The sequence below is a fragment of the Punica granatum genome, chromosome 3 (assembly GCF_007655135.1).
Source record: "Punica granatum isolate Tunisia-2019 chromosome 3, ASM765513v2, whole genome shotgun sequence".
NCBI lineage: Eukaryota > Viridiplantae > Streptophyta > Magnoliopsida > Myrtales > Lythraceae > Punica > Punica granatum.
The window spans coordinates 8,847,911-8,874,407 of NC_045129.1; the positions used below are offsets into that span (position 1 = coordinate 8,847,911).

A 26,497-nucleotide genomic window follows, 5' to 3' on the forward strand; every position below is an offset into this window, starting at 1 on the left:
TGTAGAAAATTCGCAGAAGTCCCACCAAATTATATTATTTTTAAAATTTCAGGTTTTATCCTTCGTATGATGCTCTTTTTCATACTCTTTTAAAAGTCTCTGTTATGTTCATATTTTTATATCAATATAGCATTAAACTTTTTTAAAAATTTAATTGCGACTGATTGTTTCTCCTGACATTGTATCAGTTAAGAGAGTCTATTTGTTGTTCGTGCCGCTTCTCGTTCCCGGTGATGTGATTGGTCCTCTTATAAACAACTATTAATTTTGCAGATCTTCAATGAAATCGTATAAGCATGTAGTTGGATATCGCATGAAGTCCTTGATTGGGCCTCGAACAATTAAAAATCAGTGCTGTAACCCACAATAATAATGGTGTGCTTGAGAAAGCAGAAAAGGAAAATACCAATCATACTAGGATAAATTATGGAAAAAAATCACTTTAAATCTGCCAACCTTTAGACTTTTCTTCATTTTCATTCTATAATTTCTTTTAGCTAAAATTCTTCCTCAATCTTTCCTAGAAATGTCAGTTTTAATCCTTCCTTTATATTTCCATCAAAAACATTACTTTTCCATTCATAAAAAAATCTTTTGATGTTTTAAAAATAAAAGAATCAAATTAAAAGGAAAAGGAAAAAAAGGGATCGGCAAAACTGAATGCGGAAGAGAAGGGGAGAGGCGGAGGGGCCTCGCTGACAGCCACTGACCATCAATATAGCTTATCGCAACAATTCTAGTTCTCGCTATTACTGGCTACCTGATGGACTCGTCCTTTGGTGGTTACTCGCTCGACGATCTCAACTTCCATTCATTTTCGACAGAGAACTACTCATTCAATCATGAAACCTCACCCAAGATTACTCGCTTGTTGTAGTAATGGCTTTGTTTTTGCATCCGTACTTGGTGAAGCTGCCAAGTACGTGAAGCAGCTTCAAGAAAGCTTGAAGAAACTCGAGGAAGAAGCATCGATGAAAACCGTGGAGTCTGTGGTTCTTGTGAAGAAATCTCAAGTTTCAAGAGATGATGATTCCTCTTCGCCCAGCGAGAACTCCTGCAACCAATCTGACCAACAATTGCCTGAAGTCGAAGCCCGAGTCTCGGGAAAGCATGTTCTTGTCAGGATCCACTCTGAAAGAAGACAACGTTGCATCCCTAAAATACACTCGACCTGATAGAGAAGATAAATCAGAGTGTCGTCGGCAGCAGTACCATCCCGTTTGGCAGCTCTATACTCGATATCACTATTGTGGCTCAGGTTCCCGCACATACGCACTTATATTTCCACTTAATTTATCACACTCAAAACACTACGCAATAAGTTTTCTCAATATATTTAAGTTTAATTTCCAATAATTTATCATCCTTTTATTTGATACTGAATGTTGTCTTGCAGTATTATCTATTACACACAGAAGGACGGCGTCCCGCCCACGATGACCATTGAGGATTTCGTCAAAAACCTTCACCATGATCTCCTCAATCTCATATGACCGTGGCTCTATCCCAGAACATCTTGACTGTCGACCCACGAATGATTGAACTTTATATTGATTCGCCTTTGCTTCCTTCTCTCCATTCCTTCTGGTCTCTTTATCGTGACAGTTTTGGACCAAAAACTTTGGCCTGTGGGAACTCACTCTCTTGTGTTTTTTTTTAAATTTTTTTAAATTTTTTCAGATTGCAGCGGAGGCCCATAGTCTAATATAATAAAATAGAAATCATAATATCTAAATAAAGGAACATGGATAGTCCCACCCGAGTATCGAACCTGAAACATGCACTACATCCTCCTTGATTCTCTTCGTTTATTTTCAAAGGTTGAGTTTTCGAGATTGCAATTTTTTATTTTTTATTTTTTTCGGATTATAAAGGAATCTCATTAGTTTAGTACAATGAAATATGAATACTAATAGTTAAAAAAGGAACGCTAGCAATTCCATCACAAGAATCGAACTTGTAACCTCTTAGTTGACTGGCACGGACATGCACCACTGCATTATATATATATTTTTAAATATTTGGCTGTCCATACTTTTTTCGCGTGGCTGACCGTTGACCAGCTCTTATATTAAATTTAACCCACGTGCTGTATTTGAAACTCAATTATTTCTTTAACAACGGTCGGATTAGTGTGTTCTTTCCTTTTCTTGTAATGTTTCTGTATTGTACTGAATAACTGATTTATATTCAATGATCTTCGTGTTCTAATTTGGTCAATATCTGTATGTAAATTTGATATTTATTATATCATTAGCATATAAGATGATAGAAAGTCGAATAATCGAAAATATCCATTTGTTTATATCTTAATATATATATGCTATATATAGGAGATAGGAAAGCTACTGACTGCCTTTAGCCTATACTGTAACTAGACGAAAGGAGAGTATATATATGCACATGCTAGAATTATTGAGAACCATAACTAGCACCAACTGCGTGAGACAATATGCATTGTGTGCGAACCCGACTAAATTGGCACAACACGTCTAATATTGAAATTCGTTCCCGTTTGCGTCACATATCCTTATAGTTTATATTGAACTATTTGATGTCAGACGTAGTCATGACTAACAAAACCAATCATAAACCATAATAAATTTTAATCCATAGAGATGGGTTATGTTGAGTAGATGATAAGAACCAATAAAGGAATGGACCTAGGAAAATCTAGGGGCAAGAATAATCTCATTGACAAGAACAGAAGGCAGAACTTCTTAGTTCTAAATGAGCGTGTGTCTCGCTGCATCGCACGTCCTTCCTGATAAAATAAAGCTACCATTTTAAAGGTAATATAAACATAATAAGAAATATCCCTAGCTAAATTCATTCGCTACAAGAGACAATTTGAAATGTAACGCATGAACTGTTGAGTATAAGTGCAATTTTATCCAAACATGGCTCGAAAGACTAGTGGAAATTTCATAGCTTAGTCCAATTTGGAGGTGAAAGTTTTTCAAAATTGAGAAAAGGTAGTATAGCTTTCGGCGTGCACCGCCTGATATCCGAAATTTTAGATTCTAGTTGGGTTGGCTCAATAAGGCTAAAACTCTTTTAATCGTAAACTTTCTTTATTCACAATACTCGATTGAGACCTTATTTTAGGACTAAAGGCGTCAAACTGCTTATACCAACTTACATTGTTTTGAGCATTCAGGCGATTTACTGCATGAGCTAACGGTAGTATAGTTCTACATATATCATGTATTAATTCTTCTGAATGCTTGAATTCTAGACCTTTATTAAGCCACACGTACATGTGGTAGGAGTACATATCCTCCTCTCTGAAGCTTGCGTTAATTATTTGATCGGTGCTGGTAATTCTTTTGTTCCTCAGAAACTCATATATTCTAATAGTTATATCTGTTTATGTCTGAATATTGAGATTGATCGGCAGAGACAGGGCAGGTATCCATGCATTTCTTCGATTTCACATCAAACTCCTCCGATACTGATATTTGCTTTTATTATGCGTTGGCCGTGCTTCCATGAGAGTCCTTCCTTGTTGATTGGTTCGTTGTAAAATTCACCATCGATCAACTCCACATTGTTAGCCAACTCGTTGTCTAAATTTGACTCCTCGAACTGTATCTATGTAAGATTTTCTTTCTTTGGAAAGTACGGGCGTTAATTTCCGGGAACATACGAGCCCTGGAATTGCTTTGTCAACACTTGAAAATTGAAAAGGGACCTCCATGATATTTGTGGCCATTCTTTGACCATTAAAGCTCTGATAGAAGCAATTCACTTGCTTATATAAAGCTAAAGATCCTTTGATCAAAAACCACCAGTTGGACGGTGTAGCTGGTTTTCTGTATTTCATGTGAACATATTTTATTAACCCATATAGTGCAGGAATTTGAAACTCACTAGAAGTATACCGTGAGTAGAAAAATCAATGTTTGCGCAAGAAGTATTCTCAATCAAAAGATTGAAAGTCATCCTTTAATTTCGCGCTAAAAATTAGAACCTTTGTATGACTGAGTGGCTCCACCAAGGGAAGCTTCGTCCGTAGTACTTTAAAGAAAGCTAGAAGTCATCACATTGTCACATTGTAGAGGGAAACCGCGATGTCTATATATCTCCTGAAGCTTGTCTTTTATACATGTCTTTCGTGGGGTCAAAAATCCAATTTTTTTATCTTTCAAATGGCACTTGATGATTAAATATATATGCCTCTCCAATTTTATGGTAGTGTGTAGTGATGACCTCTTCGCGGTCCAACAGATATAATTATGTGATCCAAGCGCTCACGAATCTGCCGATAAGTAAGAGGTAAAACATTGGCATATAATATATGTTGGTTCATCTCACATGGTCGTTCGTTTCGAGGGACAAATAGTTTTTTTGTGCCACTAATTAATCTGAGCCATAGGGCTCAGAATAAAGGGATTATCAAATTGGGCTCAGGATCGTGTTCCCATAATTTTCTGTCTCATAGTTTAGAAATAAAGTTTCGACTTACCAGCTAAAATAAGTATTTTTTTCTTTCTTTAATAAATTAAATTAAGTAAATAATAGTTCAATTAAAAAACGATGTAACGCAGTAGTGCACGCTCTCACCTATTAATCTAGAAGTCGTATGTTCGATACCTAATGAGTGAACCCATGCCTCTTCATTAATTATTTAATATTTTTCTTTCATTATACTAGGCCTCGTACCTTCTTTGTAACTAGGAAAAAAGAGAGAGTAAATAATAATTCAAGCATCACTTTCCAAATATAAGATAAGCGAATCCAGTTCAACCGTGCAAGCAAATAACAATTTTGTATTCAAATCTTTATATTATACTATATCATCAACGCAGACGAGGCTAAATTGCCGTTATATAATTGACAAATTGGGCCATTGTTTTTCCATTTTCTTCACCATTTTCTTTCCTTAATATCAAGTGGATCCAATAATTAGACACATGCTGGATCTCATTGTGGATTTTCAGATCTATTTCTGTAATTAAGAATTCAATTTAGGTTGTCAGAGTCTAAATTCTTGATTTTTTTTTCGATTACAAGGGAGACCTAAGAGTCTAATATAATGAAATAAAAATCATAATAACTAATAAATGAGCACGAATAGTCTCACTACGAGTATTGAATCTGAAATCTTTTGATTATCAGGTGAGGTCATGTACAAACGCTGTGCTACACTCTTTTTTTATTAGTCCTTGATTTTTTAAAACATGCAATGCAATGATCATCGACATTCTAAAAATGGAAATTTCCAAGTTCTTGAGATGGTATACGTTCTGTTTTCTCCTGCTCCTTCTTTAAACTCGTATAGTTTACATTAAAAAATTGATGGAAATTAAAAAATATAGTATTCTCTCTTGTAATCGATGACCAAAGGACACGCAATGCTGGCGACACTATTTAGAAGCAATTATGTTCTTAAACTATAAATAATTAATGGAAACAATTATAGGTAAGCAACTGTATTATCTATATGCATCTACCCAAGAAATTATATATATATGCAAAGAATTTGGATGTGAAACTACGCGATACGAGATGCATTAGCCAGCAGGTCAGCGTTTGACAATCGGATAGGTGGGTTCTAACTCTTCACATGTCATGTTATTGGATCTGAAACGAGTTAGGCCTACATCTCCATAAGTCGCCTTGAGAAGATATGTTTGTTAGCTCCCGATTGCTATAGATATATATATATATATTCGTAAAAATCACTTAGTGCACGTTTGAAGTGGGATTTTCAACGTACAAAATATAAAAGTAAATAGACGATTTTGTTCTTGGAATAGTTGAGTTGCATCAATTGATTCCTCTTTAAAAAAAAAGTTGCATCAATTGGATCCTTCTATACATGAATTGGTGGTGCATTTATGCATCAAATTTAATTTGGTCCCAACGTTACATCAATATTACATTAGTTTTGATGGAAAAGTGTAACAATATCGAATGGGTCCTTCCATGCCATTTTAAGGTTTCTTTTAGTAAACTATCACCATGGTCCTTGAAGTTTGGCCAGCCATCAGTTTGGGCTTGAATGAATTTTTGCCACCCGTATGATCCTTGCAATTCAATAATATATATATTTAAAATTATTCAAAGAAAAGAAGGAGAAGGGAGATCAGCAGTGGCCCTCTTGACCGGTCATCGAGCCCCAGATGAAGTCATTGGAGGCCCCTCAAACCTCTACTGATGTTGCCTGGGGGAAGGTCACTGACTAGGGAGCACCCCCTAGCGCTACGAACTCCCACTCTTACTTAGAAGGGAGAGAGTGGGAGCGGTGCCTCCAGTGACATCGCCTAAGGGGAAGGCAACTTGCGGAGGCAGGAGCCCCCCACCCCTTCTCCTGAAACGGGGGCCGGGGTGTGAGTTTGGGTCCCAGGCAACCTCCAACATGGAGAGGGAGCTCGGGCGGGAGCTCACGTTGGAGGCTCGGGGCTCGGGAAGAAATTATGAAAAAATGTTTTAATTTATGTCTTTTTCCCTCGTAGTATGAAAGGAAAAAGCTCCCTCCCAAATACAGGGAGCTGGTAGAAATTTTCGTATGCGCCGACCAAGGAGTCCTAGTCGTCGTTGGTTGACGCGAAGTAGATGTGTATGTAATAATGCGGATGTCTACTTAACATCACCAATATATTGTTTGTATGGTTCATCATTGAAGAAAAAGGATAAAGGACGAGCCAATGAGTAGATTATATCTTTTTTAATTTGATGGGATAATATAACGTGTAGATAGATATATTCCAATGAGATACGACTTTATCTTCAAAAGATTATATCAAAATTTTAGATTCCCCTCCCAGTTCAAGATATTTCATTTTAATTCAACATAACTACTTGCAAAATTTTAAAATTCTTTTTCTTTTCCTGGTGGGCGAACTTGCAGAAGTTTTAAGTGGCAAAATAAACCAAGCTCGTAACATTATTCGCCCATACTTAATGCTAATATTCTCCTTATTTTCCCCCTAATTTTACTATGGGTGCGTATGTAGTCACTATTTAATTTTCAGTTATAAGCTAGGAGGTTTAGAAGCCTAGTAGAAAAGAAGAAATAAATGGGTATATGAATTCCCACGGATGAGAACTAATATCGAAAACCTCTTGGTTAGATCAAGGACAGATGAGAATACTGTGGCAAAAAACTCCATTTCTCTGCATGTATTTACTTTTTAGAGAACTAATCCCCACTTTTCTTCTCCTTTTCTAAACTTATTTCTCCATTGAAAAATATAAAAATATGCTTACTTATGTTAAAGTTAAAAAATCATAGTTCATCGTAAATCAATCACTAATTTAGTGTTGGGCTCAAACCTTGTAATAATAAATGATGTTTAATAAATAAGAAAGGTAAATCAAAAATTAAAAATTAGAAAAGGAACGAATTGGCTAATGAAAAATTAGAGAACTAAAACAAAAGTTTTTTTTTAAAAAAAATCAAAGAGGATGAAGCGCAATGTCGCACGCCATCACCTAGTGACTAATAAGTTCTAGATTCGATATTCAGGTGAAACTACCCGTGCCCCTCTATTATATATTTAAGATTTCAATTTTATTGAATTTGACCCATGAACTTTCATTGTAATCGGAAAAAAAAGAACTTTTTATCTACCAAAAAAAGAACTTTTTAAATCTCTATGCAAATTTGAATAGTGGAAAATAATATTTTCCTAAAAAATTCATTTTAATTTTATGTTAGTAAATACATTTTTTGTAGTTCTCTATTTTTTACAAAATTTTCCTAGAATTGAAAAATTCTCCAAAATTAAACAAGCACGTAATTTTCCCAGCATTCAATTTCCCCATTGGCTCACTGAGTAATGCAATTTCTTTTTTTTTTTTCACTATTTAAAACTATAGGGTTCATTCCAGCTATAACCCCGTAAGGAGAATAACATAAGTTCGAGATTCGGGAAGCACACTTGTTAAGAGGGGAAATAACATTTAATACTCGATCCCCTGAAATTGCAAGAACATCGTTTTCCATAATTTTTCTTACCGAAAAAAAAAAAAGAAATACGTGGAAGGAAGGAACTGGGATCCTCCATATGTGAAAAGTGCCCTATTAAACATTGATAAACTAAACGGAATGAACCAAGATAGAAGTCTTCACACGTGCGAATTAATTTGATCATCTGCATAACAAACAAACGCGCACATGACGCCCTACCGATCATTATTGCATAAATATAAATACCCACTATTAATTTCGTTTGGTCAATACGATTAATCCCTTCCTAAGCCCAATTAATCACTTAATTCAGTCTTCTTCTCCAAAGGTCTCCTTCTCTCACTCTCTCCCCCCCTCTCTCTCTCTCTCAAGAAAAGTGAGAACATAAACATCACATTACTGCTTTCTCCAGATCTTGTCATGTTTGAGAAATTTGTGTGAATTGATGATGTTTGTTGTGTCCTGATGTTTTCTAGTTTTCCATTTTTCTTGGAACTCTCAGGAAAACTTTTCCCTTGAGGAAGGTTTTGGAGATCTGTTTTGAAGAGCCAACAAAGAGGAGAAAACCAGAAGAAATCAAGAGAAAGGGGAGAAAAAAAAGGGGTTTGTGTGCATAATTATAATTTTGATGGAATCCTCAGCAGCACCAACTAAGTGGTTATCTGATTCTGAACTGGTAAGTAAGACAATATTATCGGAAAATACTACCTCGTAATCCTGCTATAGTTTTTGCCATTATTCTGCATTCCCTAGGTCATTACTGAATATATCGAAGCAACCATGATCTGTACCGTAGATATTTCGAGTTGTCATTTTCATTTCAAGGGAGAAGAAACATGCAAACTTGCACTGAACCAAAACTAGGGAGAGTTTTTCTCAATGAAAAATCAATTTCAGTAGCGCTTAGTATTCTCAAGTTTAAACAGCATCTAGATTTCTTCTTTTCCAGAAAATTGGATTTATCTGTTTCTAGTCTTCCGCCTTCGGATAGAAATGAAAGTTTAATGTCATAGATCTTGGAGTGATCGGTTAACACAGTCCAAGCGGATGTTTGGTAGTGGATGATTTTCTAATTCTTTCACTTGAACTCACAGGTAACTGAAGATATTCCAATCATTTTCACAAATTACTACCCGATGAACCCATCCTTTAGTGACTACTCCCTCGACCTTGATGATCTTGACTTCCCATCATTTTCATTAGAAAATTACTCATTGAATCACGAAGCAGCGCCCAACTTCAGCGCTTCATCAGTTGAAACCTTCCAACCAAGTACCGAAAGGGCCGCAAAGCAGCTCAAGATGTCCCCGTCTAGCTCCCCATTCCAAATCATATCTTTCGGGAACTCAGGCTCTCCTCCAAGTAGGACTAAGTCTATGACTCCAGACGGGAACGTGAGTTTCCCATCTCACGTGATTTCTCATGGTTATTCCTATCAACTAGGAGAAAATATTAAAGACATTTCCGAGCAAGGAAGCCATAGTAATAAGAGGGGCCATGGTGCCATGAATCGGACACCTCTGCATGCCCAAGATCATGTGATCGCAGAGAGAAAGCGCCGGGAGAAGCTCAGCCAACGTTTCATTGCTCTCTCTGCAGTCATCCCCAGCCTCAAGAAGGTATATATGTTTGCTGTGGCATTAAAGTATATGGAAACCTTTTTTCTTTTACATATATTTGAGGGACTCCCTTTAATAACTCGATCTGATATGTGTTATTCCTCAATATGTTTAAATAGAATATTCATTTCTTCGATGAAATATCCCATATGCTATATAAAGTGATCATCTTTAATCGCATGTGATTGCTTACTTTTACGCTTTCGACGACAACTCATTACATGCATTTTTTTTTAAGGAAAAAAAATGACAGTACTAACTTTATTTTTGCATAATAATTAGATGGACAAGGCCACCGTGCTCGGAGACACCGTCAAGTACATTAAACAGCTTAAAGGACGCTTGGAGAAACTCGAAGAAGAATTGTCAAGGAAAACTGTGGAATCTGTGGTTGTCGTGAAGAAATCTCAGGTTGCAATGGATGATTGCTCCTATTCATCTGACGAGAGCTCGTGCGACCAATCCAACCAAGAGCTGCCTGAAATCGAAGCTCGAGTCTCTGAAAAGCATGTTCTTGTCAAGGTCCATTGTGAAAGACGCCAAGGTTGCATCTCCAAAATACTTAACCTAATTGAGAAGATGAACTTGAGCGTCCTTAGCAACAGTGTCATCCCGTTCGGCAGTTCGATACTAGATATTACTATTGTGGCTCAGGTATCTTACACATGCATTTCAAGAGTTCATTTTTCCTTCTAAATTTCTTAATTCACTTTACATTACATAAGCCCTCTTTAATGCGAATATAATCCGAACTAATTGTTTTACAACACTGTCTATTTGCATGCAGATGGAAGGTGAGCTTCCCATGACGATTGAGGATCTCACTAAAAACCTTCGCCAGAATCTCCTTAATCTCATCTGACCGCGACAATATCGTAGAATATGACTCTCGATCTCCATATAATTGAACTTCTAATCTCCTAAGCCTATATGCCTTGCTTCCTCATCTCCTATCCGTCTTTTTTTTTTTTGGGTGACCGTTTTGAGTGAAATCTTCTGCTTGTGAATTCACTCCATATGCTTATTTTCGAAGGCTGAGTTTCCATTTTTCAGGTGGGTTTTTTCTTTTTAAACTTTTTCTCGCGAGGTTGACCCGTTGACCATGTGTTATAACCCACGCGCTGTATTTGAAACTCAATTACTTTTTAAAAATATTTTTGGAGGGCGATTTTTTGAGAGGTTTGACTTTTCAGAACAATTGGGCCCTTTTATATATGTCTTTATCTATTTTCTTATTGTTATTATTGTAATTAATTCCGCTCTGTTTGTCCAAAATTATCGGTCTTTGAGAGACAAACAGGCACATGTTTTCTTCCTAATGGTCGGATATATCATCCATGCATTCTGTTCTTTCCTTTTCCCTGTCAATTTGTTTGTTATGTATACTATTGTACCCAATGAAGTATACATATATATAGTGGAATATCATGTTCTAATTTGTTCAATATCTCTCTGTAAATTGGCCTCTCTTTGATCGTTTAGTGACATATATCTCGTTTGTTCATGCTGAGAATTAAATCCCACATGAAAAAATAAAATAGAAAATTATGAATTTATAAATTATTAACTCATCTCTAATTCAAAAGATTGAGTTAATAGTGCGCGGAAATATAACCTACTCTAATACGATATAAAATATCCAATGCGCTTATAAGCTATTAAGTCCATCCTCAATTCAAAAATTTGAACTGATAGGTTGAGATATTCAACTTTTACAAACTCACGGTTTTCTATTTCATTTTTTCTTGTGGAATTTAACTTTCAACATCTGTCCTCACATGACAACGTATGTGACATTTCATCTATACGTGGGCCACGTGGATTTTAGATGAATGTCTATCAAAATCCTCATTTTCGAGATACACATGATTATAGTATCCCAAAAAAATCAAAAGTATCTTTATAACGTGCTTCGGTAAATTTTTATTATAAGAGAGTTACAAAAGTTGGCACTATCTTTGATTAATTCTACCGTTCTTTATTGCACCACATATGTGATCCAAAAGGATTATTCAGCACTAGGGTTAGCTGCCAAGCTTAACGAGTTACACGCATTTAAAAGTCTAAGAAAATTTAGGAGCACTAGTAGACCTACTTGTCTAGAAACTAGATTAGTCGGAAATCATTGAATTTTCAGATACCAAGTATAATAGACTGAAAAAGAAAAAAACTTATTAGCCAATAATAAAAGAAAGACATAATATGTATGAGGGGAACAAAAGAAAACGAAAAAGAAAAATAGAAGACCAAATTGAGGGGAAAAGCCTTTAGGGTATGTTTACATAAAAAAAAAATAAAATTATCTGTAGGGGATAATATCTACATATATATAAAAATTGGAGCGAAGCATAAGATGATGCCACATAGGATGAGTCTAGGCTCTAAATGAGAGACTTTTCAAGTCTCTACTTGTGAAATTTCAACAAATGGCATAATATTATGGTGTCACGTCATTAATGAAATACTACAAGTTTCTTTACTTACACAAGTTGAAAAGTTACTAACTGACAGAATTTTAAATGGCCTTAATTTATATGAAATCCAAAAGTTTATAATCTTCGGAAGTCCAAAAATCTCCAACTCAATGATGTCTGAAAATCACATGTTTAGTGGACTTGTATCTCTCTCTTACTGTTGATAAATAAAGATTTTCTCTTTGGATTTTCATAATTGGGGACCTATCACTGTTAGATTGTCTCGACTTTTCTACCAAAGACAGAGAGGATGTGATAGTAACAAGATTCTGCATAATTATAATATGACGAGGTCATGATTTATTATCGTGATTTTGTTAGTTGAAGGTAATGGACTTCTTAATTTTCTATTAATAATTTTTTTAATTATGATTACGTAGAGTTCTGATATCGATTATTTTCATTATACTATATTATATATCTCATGTTCCTAGTAGTGATAATCAATTTTGTTATTTCAATGGCTCCAACCCGCGCATATGCACGAGCCTTTTATCTAGTTTTAAGTAATAGCGATAACTACCTAGAGATATTATGTGGCGACAATTTGTCACCATGGCAATATCAGGTCCGAACTACTCGAAGAGGCATGTTTACTTTTAGAAAACTAATTCTCACTTTTTTATGTACTTTCCTCCTCTTTTTCTAAATTTATTTTTCATTGGAAAATATAAAAATACGTTTACTGATATTATGGTTAAAAAATCATAGTTTAAAATGAGAGTGTAGCGCAATGACGTATGTCCTCATCTGTTGACCTAGAGATCGCATGTTCGATATTTAGTGAGACTATCCGTATCCCTTTATTAGTTATCTATGGTTTATCTTTCATTATACTAAATCTTAGGCCTCTCTTATAACAAAAAAAATAAAAAAATCGTAATTCATAGTGAGTCAATAACTAATTTAGTATTGGGGCTCAAATCTTCTGGAAATAGTTGATGTTTAATAAATAAGAAAGGAAAGACATAAACTAAAAATTAGAAAAGGAAAGAATTGACTAATGAAAAATTGGAGAACTAAAAATGAGTTTTTCTAATCCCTATATAAATTTGAATAGTAAAAAGGAAAATTTTCTTACTGAAAACATTTCAATTTTATGTTAGTATACATATTTTATGTATTTCTCTACAATTTAAAAAATATTCCTAAAAAATTGAAAAATTCTCCAAAAGTCGTTCTCCATATGCAAAGAATTTTATTTTTTTCCCAATAGAACCATATATAGAAAGAGTTTATCATTACAAAGTCATATCGAGATATTTCATCATTGGAAAAAGAAATAGGAAACCAGACAACTGTTGAGTTCTAATTTAGAGTTGGAACTTCAGAATAAATGCAGATCATTAATCAAACTTAAATATTGAGGCACGCTAATCATTAATTAGTCCACTTGATGGGCATAAGAAATAATGGATATATTTATCATACTATATATAGTACATGTATAGTTAATGCTTAAACCCTAGAGAGACAACCATGCATGTCCACCCTCCTGAGATTGCGATCTTATCACTAATTCTGTCTCTCTCGCCCTTAGAACGCTGAACTAATCGATCAGACGACTTTAAAGGTGCGACTAATTATAATTGTGTATCAATACATAATTATAATTTCATCAGATGTAAACCAAGGAGTACATTGTCATAATTTCTAAAAAAATAGTACGTACACAAATGTATATACAATAATCTCATCAAAAAATTCGTTAAAAGTGTCTACATAGTATAGAGGTTTTAATATCATATATTCTATAGTTTGACGCTTTTTTAGATCTATCACATGGTTTAAAAATTATCAAAAAATGTATATAGTTTGCATCTTGTTCCAGATCAATAACGATGTCACTTTTTCCGTCAATGTTTGACAGAATTGTTAACGTGGCAAGGATGGGCCCACATTACTTCTACGAATCACGTCAACAACTCCGTCAAATATTGACGGAAAAAGTAACACTGAGATAGATCTGGAATAACATGCAAATTATAGGCTTTTTAAAGTAATTTTTAAACCTTGAGATAGATCTAAGAAAAGTGTCAAACCATGAAATATATGGTGTTATTACCCTTATATTATATGCATGCATTTATCAATTAATTAATTAATTAAGTTGTTTATTTATTGGTTTATTATTATGACAGAGACAGATAAACCCAAGATGTAAGGGAAACGAAAATAACGGAGCATAGCATGTGAGAAGTTGGGTCATAGTACATTAGATATACTGGTGTGTTTGGTTTCAGAGTTAAAGTAACTTTGATTTTGACTGTGGAAAATGACAAATGATTGTGTAATGTGTTGAGTTAAAGTTAAAGTTAAAATTTTTGACTTGAAAAATGTGTATTTTTATTGTGTAGTGTGTTGAGTTAAAGTTAAAGTTAAAATTTTTGTGATTTTAATTGCGAAACCAAACGGAGCAACCTAGAGATTCTAAATTTGATTCTCGTCAGTGAGGCTATCCGTGCCTTTTTTTAATTTTAATTTTTATTTTTTGGTCTATTGGTAAAAAAGAAAGAAAGAAAGAAAAGAGCATAATAGCAAGTTTCACTAATTAAAATTAATACCCCATAATCTGTTGGTTGCATATCGATGTCGACGAGTACGATGTCCTTTATCTAACTAGATTTATTTTCTATTATAAGATCCATGGATCAGATATATCGTGTAAATAGGAATCTAGGATTATTAAAACAGAAACTGGTAAGATCTTCTAAATCCATGGGAAAGCAATGGATTATCAGTTTGCTTGTTATAATATGGGACCAACTGTGCACAGCAAAATATATTCCATCCATTCCTATTAGTTGATCGAGAAGAAAGAACGGACAGCCCGATCGAAAAGAAGTAAGATATCATTGCAGTGATACGGATCATTGATTTGGAATCAAGAGGTCGTAGAAATGTGGAACCTTCTATATACTTTTATTTTTCTTTTCTTATTATGATATCTAGACTTATGAAACTCCCTTCTAGAAAAAGAGAGAAAAGTTAATTCAGAATGTTGTTCTCCTTGCTCAATCAACAATTACATGTATATACCTGTATATGTGTTGAATTGCTTATTATTTGCACGAACATAAAAAATACAAATCAAAGTCGTCTTTAGACTCTTCGTCTGATTTTATCAAATAGCAGCAATCAGTTGGTGCGTATTAAACCACTGGTACGTACATTATATCTATATATATATATATATTTATATTTTACCAATATTCCGCTATCAGCTCATTGATCGTTGTTGGAATTAGTTAGAGGATAAGTCAAAATCAATCAACCCGAAAAAGCTAAAACCAAGCAAATAATGGTCGGCAGCTTGGAGAATTATTTTCTTCAACTTTAATGTCCGTAAATATAAATCCAAAACCAATTCTTTTTTTGGAAAGCAATGTCAATTATTGCGGGAAAGAATAGAAGTATATGCCATCACTATCGGAACATTCATTGAAGGCACGTCTGTGTACCATAAGTACATAAATACCCTAATAAAGATCTACACCGGGCTGCCATACCTTACTTTTATTCTGTTTAGTTTTCACTGTTTTCCCCGTTAACGTAACAAAAAAAGAAAAAGAAAAAAGATCTATTATAAAGGAAGAGGGTATAGTATAATGGCTTACACCTTCGCCTAATAATAAAAAGGTTCTGAATTCGATTCTCGTAGAGTGACTATCCGTTCCCCTTTATTAGCTATTAGAATGATAATTTTATTTCATTGTTTTAAATTATAGTTATTTCTTGTAACGAAAAAGATAAAGGTCTACTGTGGTATTTCTCATGATGTCCACAGAAGTTGGACCGTTTATTTATTAATTGTCTATCTCTTGTTATTAATGGTCGGTGGTCTTAAATGTTTTCCAACATTTCACATATGGCAGCATCAAATTGATTTTTGCTTTAAAAAAGGAAGAAGTAAGATATGTTCCTTCCGACCATTTAAAAAAAAAGAAAGAAAGAAAAACAGAAACATATTTAATTTTCCCGATAATGTTTGACGATAAATAAGAATTTAGGCCTTTTCTCTTTATTTGATACTTATAATGGTCTGACAAAATCAGGTTTATCAACCCCCGTCGGTAGAATTCGAATACTTTATAACCAGTTAATCCACTAAATTCATGCAGTTTCAAACTGTCCTTTGTTTTTTTTCCCCCTTGAAAATCCATGACTGTCCATTGATCATAAAAATGGATAAAGGGCAAAATGTTAAAGATGGTACATTACAAGGACAGTAATACAACATATTCACCTAGATTGCTGTAAAGGGAGATAACATACAACTAAAGCAAATCAATTGAACCTAAGTACAATTGCAGAAATCTATCCAGATGCTCTAAACATTCTCAACCTCATGAGATAAACTCTATATGGACATAGTAAAAACCAAGAAGCAGAACATAACGCAATTCATATAGAGACTGCTACATAGAAAACCAAAGTCAAGAGGGATTTTGAACGGGTAACTAATGCGGGAACCCTTCATAGGTTAAATCTCTAGATCAATTCTATAAACCAATTCCCAAATAGCTCAATCCCTAAACATTCAAACCAATTCAACAAAGTTCCTTTGATCAGTTCAAACCAGTGGCAACCTAACTAATCAATATCAACTAGACTACCAAATCAAACTACCAAACTCCCTCGAGTAGGAGCATATGGCAGTTAGGTCGGGCGTTGAATGACAATTCGGGTCGGGTCGAGGATGTCTGGCCTGGGTCGGCTGATTTGGAAAGACAGCCCTCTCCGCCGACAGAGGAGAAGAGTACTGTACCCCCTCTCCATAGAAGATATGGGGTAACAGTAGAGGAGGCATGATCGCAGCGGGGAGCGGGAGGCTGCTCCATGGAGGGACATCCCTATACATCGTCTTCAAGGAGTCGGGAGCGAAGAGGAGAAGGAGTAGGGCCGCTACGACCTCCGTGGAGCCTATCAGCACAGCCATAGACTCTCAGTGACCCACTGAAAGTTGGGATCCTGCCGAGAATGTGAGCAACCGCTGAGACCCACGAGTGAAGACTGTGACCCATGCTATTTAGGGGTGACGTGACCCACGCCGTGCAAGACAAGAGACCGATAATTGCAACCGTGACTCACGCCATGACCACCGAGCAATGGAGGACTGTGACCAGGACCTGATCGGAGAGAACACCACCCCCATCACATCTCCGTTGCTTTCTTACATACATGTATATCCTAATTATATATACATGCATATCTATATTACAAATGAGAGGAAAAAACATTAGCTCGTGTAAGATTTTATTTTTTTTCAATATTGCTCATAGTTAAATTGAGAACCATTAAATGAAAAGGAAGTTTAGACTAACAGTATAATATTCCGTTCATATTTTTTTCAATTATAAGAAAGGTTATTTGACCTAATAAAAAATTTAAAAATAAAATAAATAAAAGGTGTATAAATCTCACTAATGAAATTGAACTCATAACTTTTTTTTATTCTGTGTCCGCATCTTATGACACTGTACAAAAAAAAACTCTTTCTCCATTCATACCTTTTTTAACAACCCATTGCTACATCATTCTCTTCTTCCCACTTTGACTCTCTTTCTCTTCCTATTTCTCTTTTCCTCTTTATGATAAACGTAAATTTTCTTTTTTAATTAATTAATTAGTTCTAATTAAAAAGACTATTTCAATGAAACAATCTAATAACCATATCTTAAAAAATACAATAAAATTCATATTATAGAGAATTAAAACGATACTTTACTGATTACATCTATATATAGGAGAATATGATAAAAAAAAACAAATATTATAAAATACCGCGTAAGAAGTGCACCATTCCTATATATTTATACATACATATATATATAAGGGAATTTTATATTCTAATTTTTATGTTCACAAGAGAATTTTTATTCATATTGGATCAACATGAATCATTAACATTCAAAACTTCAACAAATTAAGATTAAAAAAAAAAAAGGAGAAATCCAACACTGCATGAAATTTGACTTTTAGTTGGGCCGGCGGCCCGAGCAAAACTCCAGGAAGCCCCTAACAAACCTTTTTACCGAGGATCGCCATTTGTTGAAATTGCGGGTTATAGGAAGGAAAGGAGCACGGGTTATGATGGTTATTATACAAATTAGGTATGGGTCGGCGCATTGTGCAGGTTTAAAAAATTATTTAATTATGTAATTTTTTGATTATATTTTAGATTACCTTAATATACTCATGAATTGATTTAATATTTAACTTGAAAATTTTTAATATTTATTTGTAATTTTTAATATAATATTAAACGTTACAATTTTGTTAAAAATAAAATAATAAAATAATAATAAAACATTAATTGAGAACTATAAATATAGAAATCGTGCGTCCTGCATAGTATCTAGTAAAATTATCTAGAAAAATGTTATTGTAAAATATACACAATTTAATTATACAAAAAATGGTATTGTAAACTATACATAATGTTGTTTTATTATGAAAGGAAAAGTTACATATTAAAATTTAAGAAAAGCAAAATTTTTAGTGATAGGAAGAAGTAATTTGATTTGTATGAGATTGTTATTTTCGATAAAACATTAGAAAAAAGACTTATATTATAGAAAATTATATTATACACCTGTGTGAATCGAAAAAATATTAGAAATTATTATAATTTAAACTTAAATTTAAAATACATTAGAGGATATCGATCGCGAGAGAAATGGCTTGAGGTAAGGTGTTAGAGAGATAAGAGTAAAAAGAAAATAGTGTAGAAAATGAATTTTCTTGTACTCTATTTATAGGACATATAGTATATTGAATTTAGAAATACATTTCATATTTTGAAAAAATATATATTATTGAGAGAATTTTTAATTTTTCAAAAAAGAACATTAAATTATATCCCTGAGTAGAAATAATGCAAAAGAATATCTAAAATTCATTGAATCGATACATACAAAATCTTGCAAAATTCATTTAAGTTTAAATTAATAGATACATGAACCTATTTCTACATTTATTATGTTCTTACGAAATAAGATCTATAAAAATGGACGGCTATATAAATCCTTTTATTATAAATTTAGTTTTACGAAAAGGCAGAGAGTTAATTAACCGCAAGTTAAGGGTTTGCAAAACCAACGTTTCTGAAGCACTTTTCAGCTTTTATATATTATAATAGATTTATATAGTAACCATCCATAACCCAACATTCCAACGGCTAAACCCCTCCATAACCCTCAATCCAATCGAGATATAAGAAGGAACTCCAGCTGTTGCATTACAGTTTTTGTTTTTGTTATTTTTCCTTTTTACTTATGAATCACCTGGTGGTTCTTTCGTTAGTTGCAAAAAACTGTGGAAAATACAAGTTATAGGGAAAACAAATAGCCCTCCAATGGGGTCTCGTATTTTTGAACCTCCTCTAACTTTTATTTTTTATTTATTTGTTAAGTTTCATCCATCGCGTGCATGACAGTGACCCTCTAGGGTATATAAAACATACAGGTAGATATACATATATACATATATATATGCATAAGCTGATGTAATCATCCATCTTACCGATAACCTATATATTTTATCAATTCTATAAAGGATAATTAATTTGGATTGAACCGATCACATACATGCAAACTTAAAGATGTCTCTAATTTAAGATGTTTTAAGTGCCCTCATATGTTCAAAATTCATTTGAAAAAAATTAATAAAAGTTATGATATAGTAATAACTAATTTAATTATGGACCAGAATCCAGGTAAGACATCTACTTTCTCTGTTATGTACTTATTTCATATTTGGGTACCGCTCAAAGATTATTCCCATCTTGTGTCCGACAGCTCAATATGAAACTGGATTGCAAAAGTAAACGGAATGAGAAATTCACGTCGGTCACATCAAATGTCAAGTAGAGTGTCCAAAAAGGGAGGAGGTTCAAATAAATAACAATCTTTCTTCGGTGACATAGTTATTACTTTTAATTCAAGTGTTTATAAGTATTTTAATTCATATTTGGTACTTTGTATTGTCCATTTAAATAAATACCTTGACTTTTTATCATGTTCGATGGACCGATTACCTTAATTAGATGGAAAACGTTTGATGGAGTCTAGGGAGATGATGAAAATGGGAGAGGTATTCTTTTCTTGTCAAAAAAAATAATTGTGGCAGACAATGACATCTGAACAGCAGAATTTTGATTTTTAAGGTATTCTTGAATTAAAAAGTAGTTTTTGTCTTCATTTAGCATTTTTTTAGGTAAGTTGATGGGACAAGGCTCAAGAAATTAAAGAGTACAAAAACGGGGTATAGCAACTCTAGAAATGTCGCCTAATAACAAAGAACCTAAGCTGTTAGGAACGGAAGATAAAATATGCAATCTAAGGGGCAATGAGATAGCCCATTATTAATTTCTTTTGCTCAATACAATTAATCCCTTCCTAAGCCCAATTAATCACTTAATTCAGTCTTCTTCTCCAAAGGTCTCCCTCTCTCTCTCTCTCTCTCTCTCTCTCTCTCTCTCTCTCAAGAAAAGTGAGAACATAAACATCACATTACTGCTTTCTCCAGATCTTGTCATGTTTGAGAAATTTGTGTGAATTAATGATGTTTGTTGTGTCCTGATGTTTTCTAGTTTTCCATTTTTCTAAGAACTCTCAGGAACACTTTTCCCTTGAGGAAGGTTTTGGAGATCTGTTTTGAAGAGCCAACAAAGAGGAGAAAACCAGAAGAGATCAAGAGAAAGGGGAGAAGAAAAGGGGTTTGTGTGCATAATTATAATTTTGATGGAATCCTCAGCAGCACCAACTAAGTGGTTATCTGATTCTGAACTGGTCAGTAAGACAATATTATCGGAAAATACTACCTCGTAATCCTGCTCTAGTTTTGCCATTATTCTGCATCCCCTAGGTCATTACTGAATATATTGAAGCAACCATGATCTGTACCGTAGATATTTCGAGTTTTCATTTTCACTTCATGGGAGAAGAAACATGCAAACTTGCACTGGACACAAACTAGGGAGAGTTTTTCTCGGTGAAAAACCAATTTCACTAGTGCTTAGTATTCTCGAGTTTAAGCACCATCTAGATTTCTTCTTTTCCAGAAAATTGGTTTCTAGTCTTCTGCCTTCGGATAGAAATGAAAGTTTAATGTCATAGATCTCGGAGTGATCGGTTAACACAGTCCAAGCGGATGTTTGGTAGTGGATGATTTTCTAATTCTTTCACTCGAACTCACAGGTAACTGAAGATATTCCAATCATTTTCACAAATTACAACCCGATGAACCCGTCCTTTGGTGACTACTCCCTCAACCTTGATGATCTTGACTTCCCATCATTTTCATTAAAAAATTACTCATTGAATCACGAAGCAGCGCCCAACTTCAGCGCTTCATCAGTTGAAACCTTACAGCCAAGTACCAAAAGGGCCGCAAAGCAGCTCAAGATGTCCCCGTCTAGCTCCCCATTCCAAATCATATCTTTAGGGAACTCAGGCTCTCCTCCAAGTAGGACTGAGTCTCAAAACTACTTTAATGGGGTGGACTGAGTGGGTTCAGCGGTGAAGCCCAAGACTGAGTCTATGACTCCAGACGGGAACGTGACTTTCCCATCTCACGTGATTTCTCATGGTTATTCCTATCAACTAGGAGAAAATATTAAAGACATTTCCAAGCAAGAAAGCTATAGTAATAAGAGGGGCCATGGTGCCATGAGTCGGACGCCTCTGCATGCCCAAGATCATGTGATCGCAGAGAGAAAACGCCGGGAGAAGCTCAGCCAACGTTTCATTGCTCTATCCGCAGTCGTCCCCAGCCTCAAGAAGGTATATATGTTTGCTGTGGCATTAAAGTATATCGAAACCTTTTTTCTTTTACATATATTTGAGGGACTCCCTTTAATAACTCGATCCGATGTGTTATTCTTCAATATGTTTAAATAGAATATTCATTTCTTTGGTGAAATTTCCCTGATGCTGTATAAAGTGATATCTTTAATCGCTTGTGATTGCTTAATGTTACGCTTTCGATGACAGCACATTACATGCAAATTTTTTTTAAAAAAATGACAGTACTAACTTTATTTTTGCATAATAATTAGATGGACAAGGCCACCGTGCTCGGAGATGCCGTCAAGTACATTAAACAGCTTCAAGGACGCTCGGAGAAACTCGAAGAAGAATTGTCAAGGAAAACTGTGGAATCTGTGGTTGTCGTGAAGAAATCTCAGGTTGCAATGGATGATTACTCCTCTACATCTGACGAGAGCTCGTGCGACCAGCCCAACCAAGAGCTGCCTGAAATCGAAGCTCGAGTCTCTGAAAAGCATGTTCTTGTCAAGGTCCATTGTGAACGACGCCAAGGTTGCATCTCCAAAATACTTAACCTAATTGAGAAGACGAACTTGATCGTCCTTAGCAATAGTGTCATCCCATTCGGCAGTTCGATACTAGATATTACTATTGTGGCACAGGTATCTTACACATGCATTTCAAGAGATCATTTTTCCTTCTAAATTTCTTAATTCACTTTATATTACATACGCCCTCTTTAATGCGAATATAATCCGAACTAATTGTTTTACAACACTATCTATTTGCATGCAGATGGAAGGTGAGCTCCCCATGACGATTGAGGATCTCGTTAAAAACCTTTGCCGGAATCTCCTGAATCTCATCTGACCGCGGCAATATCATAAAATATGACTCTCGATCTCCATGTAATTTAACTTCTAATCTCCTAAGCCTATATGCCTTGCTTCCTCATCTCCTATCCGTCTAGTTTTTCTTTTTTTTTTTTTTGTGTGTGACCATTTTGGGTGAAATCTTCTGCCAGTGAATTCACTCTCTGGACTTATTTTCGAAGGCTGAGCATTTTTAAGGTGGGTTTTTTCTTTTTAAACTTTTTTCGGCGGTTGACTCGTTGACCATGTGTTATAACCCACGTGCTGTATTTGAAACTCAATTACTTATTTTAAATATTTTTGGAGGACGCTTTTTGAGAGGTTTGACTTTTCAGAAGAATTGGGCCTCTTTTATATATGTCTTTATCTATTTTCTCCTTGTTATTATTGTGATTTATTCCGCTCTGCTCGTCCAAAATTATCGGTCTTTGAGAGACAAACAGGCACATGTTTTCTTCCTAATGGTCGGATATATCATCAGTGCATTCTGTCATGTCCATTTCCCTGTCAATTTGCTTGTTCTGTATACTATTGTACTCAATAAAGTATACATATATATAGTGGAATATCATGTTCTAATTTGTTCAATATCTCTCTGTAAATTGGCCTCTCTTTGATCGTTTAGTGACATATATCTAGTTTGCTCGTGCTGAGAATTGAATCCCATATGAAAAAATAAAATAGAAAATTGTGAGTTTATAAGTTATTAACTCATCTCTAACTCAAACGATTGAGTTAATAGTATGCGGAAATATAACCTACTCTGATACGATATAAAATATCCAATGTGCTTATAGGCTATTAACCTTATCTCGAATCCAAAAACTCGAATTGATAAATTGTGATATTCAAACTTTTACAAACTCGTGATTTTCTATTTCATTTTTTTCTTGTGCGATTCAACTTTCAATATCCGCCATCACATGACAACATATGTGACACTTCATTTATACGTGGGCCACGTGGATTTTAGATGAATGGCTATCAAAATCCTCATTTTCGAGATACATGATTATAGTGTCCCAAAAAAATCAAAATCAATCAACCCGAAAAAGCTAAAACCGAGCAAATAATGGTCGGCAGCTTGGAGAATTATTTTCTTCAACTTTAATGTCCATAAATATTAATCCCAAACCAATTCTTTTTTTGGAAAGAGATTTCAATTATTACGGGAAAGAATAGAAGTATATGCCATCACTATCGGAACATTCATTGAAGGCACGTATATCTACCATAAGTACATAAATATCCTAATAAAGATCTATTATAGCGGGCTGGAATACCCGCCTTTGTTTTGTTTAGTTTTCATTAGACTTTTGCCCTGTTAACCTACTAACAAAAAAGAAGAAGAAAGATCTATTATAGAGAAAGATTGTATAGTACAATGGTTTACGCTCTCAATATTAACTATTAGAATTAGAATTTTTATTTTATTGTTATAAGCCATACCTATTTCTTGCAACGAAAAAGATAAAGGTCTACTGTGGAATTTCCCATTTCTTTTTTGTTTTGCTAAATAAAAAATGTTGGGAGGGGGAGATCAGCGTAGCAAATCCTCCTCTGGAGATTAGAGGAGCTCCACAGCCACCATAAAGTGTTCCATTCATCCGAATGGGTAAAAGGCTCAGTGAGACATAGCTTATTTAGGTCACCATGACCTCACCAAAACGCACAGTGGACCAAAATAGTTCCCACAAGGTAGAGGACAATGATCTACTAAATCAACCGCTTTCGTGTTTAAGTCGAGTTTCGATTTCTTGACCTCCCTTTTGGAAGATGAAGTTCGTTACTAGCTGGACTACCACCTTAGTGGGGTGGAATTTCCCATTTCACGTCCACGGAAGTTGGGCCGTTTGTCTATTGATTGTCTATCTCTTGTTATTAATGGTCGGTGGTCTTAAATGTTTCCCAACGTTTCACAGATGGCAGCATCTAATTGATTTAAGAAAAAAGTAGTAACATATTTTCCTTCCGACCATTTAATAAGAAAAAGAAAGAAAGAAAAACAGAAACATATTTGATTTTCCCGATAATTTTTGACGATGAATAAGAATTTAGGCCTTTTCTCTTTATTTGATACTTATAATGATCTGATAAAATCATGTTTATCAAGCCTCGTTGGTAGAATTGTAATACTTTATAATAAATTAATCCACTAAATTCATGCAGTTTCAAATTGTCGGTTTTTTTCCCTCGAAAATCAATGAATGTCTATCAATCACAAAAAATGATATAAGGGGAAAATGTCTAAGAGGGTACATTATAGAGATAATAATACAGCAGGTCCATGTAGATCGCTGCAAAGGAAAATAACATGCAACTAAAGTAAATCAATTGAACCTAAGTACAATTGTAAAAATTCATCTGCAGTAGACATTCTCAACCTCATGAGATAAACTCTATATGGACTCTGGTGAAAACCGGAAAGCAGAGCTTCTCTCCTTCCACCCCCCTCTCCCTCTCTCCCCCTCGAGTTGCTACAGCTCCTACTCAAATTTTCCTCCACCTCCCGAGTCAATGCCGGTGCTGCTCGAGCCTCCTTCTACTCCCAAACTCAAGTTGTTGCTCGCTACTGTGCTGCTTGGTTCCTCCACCTCGTTGTTGTGTCGCTGCCCTACTATTGCTCAGCTCCTTCCTGTTGATGTGCTATCTTCCTTCTCTGCGATGGTCAGCTCAGGCGACTTACCTCGACTCGTCAGGAACTTGAAGGTCCACATGTTTCCTTCTAACTTCAGCTCGGAAGAGGCTTGTTAATGAGGTTAAACATGAGAAATAGTTCCTTAATTTATTAAAGTTTAGATGAATTTCGATGCGTCATTCGCCCATAATTCTTAAAAGTTTCTTGGTTTGAAGCAAGAATAAAACTCCCATATTTGGATATTTTTGAACTTGAGATGGATCTTCCCATAATAAATATGATTCTCTCTCTATAATCTCTGCATAACTCTTCTTTTCCCTCCTCATGACTGGTTTAGATTCTTCGAATGAAATTAGTTACCTTATTTTTATGAACATTGGAAGAATGTATAAGGAAAGAATTTGGGGAAGTTTATTTGCTCAAAGAGATAAATAACAATTACTCAGACATTGAATTAAATAACATTATTAATTTTTATGATGGGATGTTGTAGGGTGTTAAGGAGAGGACGACGAAGAAGATGAGAAAAAAAAATGGAGAATCTGTAAAAATGCAAGCAGCGAGCTTTATATCGAAGGCAGCTTGCTACCTTCTTTTTTTTTTTTTTTAGTAATGACCTATGCCGTTGCATGTGTGTTGGGATAGGTCGACTCTCCACCGACTCAATTGTGAGTCGGCAAAGATAATGGGACACAAAAAAAAATGCGTCGGTATAGGGTGCTTGTGTAAGACGTAAATTTAATTAGCCTTAATAAGTCACAAAATTGAACGATAATTCAAATAGCTATTCGGACAAATAGAATACTATCAAATTAACTTAATTTCATTAGTATAGGAACTTGGAAATTCAAACCGAAACAAAGGCGAAACCGAAAGATACGAGAGAGAGCCGAGTCCTGTGTTAGACACAAACCCCTTGAAACAGAATTGTCCCCTCCTGGGTGCTTGAGGTTACGTGGACAATCGTTTCCCAGGATAAAACGGCAACAAGCGAAGCAGCAGCACAAACAGCAACGCTTCAGCGAACTCGAAGAGAAGCGTGAACACTTTTGAGGTCGAATTCTCTTCTTATTTTTTCAATCGGCTACAGGAAGCAATGGAAGGCAGGAGGCTTTTTCTCTTGTTCTTTTCCTTTTTGCCGTGTGCCCCTTTTATAGACTATGGGTTCCATCCGTTATATGACTCTTCCTATTCTCCATTTATGGG

The 26,497-nt window shown here is 34.8% G+C and overlaps 2 protein-coding genes across 3 annotated transcripts; both read left to right on the forward strand.

Moving 5' to 3' along the window:
- Positions 1-8,193: 8,193 nt before the first annotated feature.
- Positions 8,194-10,997, forward strand: LOC116199247 (transcription factor bHLH18-like). 2 transcript variants are annotated; one of them, XM_031529547.1, is made up of 5 exons: positions 8,194-8,246; positions 8,421-8,594; positions 9,013-9,537; positions 9,820-10,191; positions 10,325-10,997. In XM_031529547.1, the coding sequence occupies exons 2-5, from the start codon at positions 8,547-8,549 to the stop codon at positions 10,397-10,399; spliced, it is 1,020 nt and encodes a 339-aa protein (XP_031385407.1). In that variant the 5' UTR covers positions 8,194-8,246; positions 8,421-8,546; the 3' UTR covers positions 10,400-10,997. The 2 variants fall into 2 exon arrangements, with proteins under 2 accessions (XP_031385407.1, XP_031385408.1); XM_031529548.1 differs by having other exon boundaries at positions 8,209-8,294.
- A 9,491-nt stretch (positions 10,998-20,488) lies between these two features.
- On the forward strand, positions 20,489-23,228 carry LOC116199287 (transcription factor bHLH25-like). The gene is made up of 4 exons (XM_031529593.1): positions 20,489-20,803; positions 21,212-21,796; positions 22,072-22,443; positions 22,577-23,228. Exons 2-4 carry the CDS (start codon positions 21,554-21,556, stop codon positions 22,649-22,651), a joined length of 690 nt encoding a protein of 229 aa, XP_031385453.1. The 5' UTR covers positions 20,489-20,803; positions 21,212-21,553; the 3' UTR covers positions 22,652-23,228.
- Positions 23,229-26,497: the final 3,269 nt, after the last annotated feature.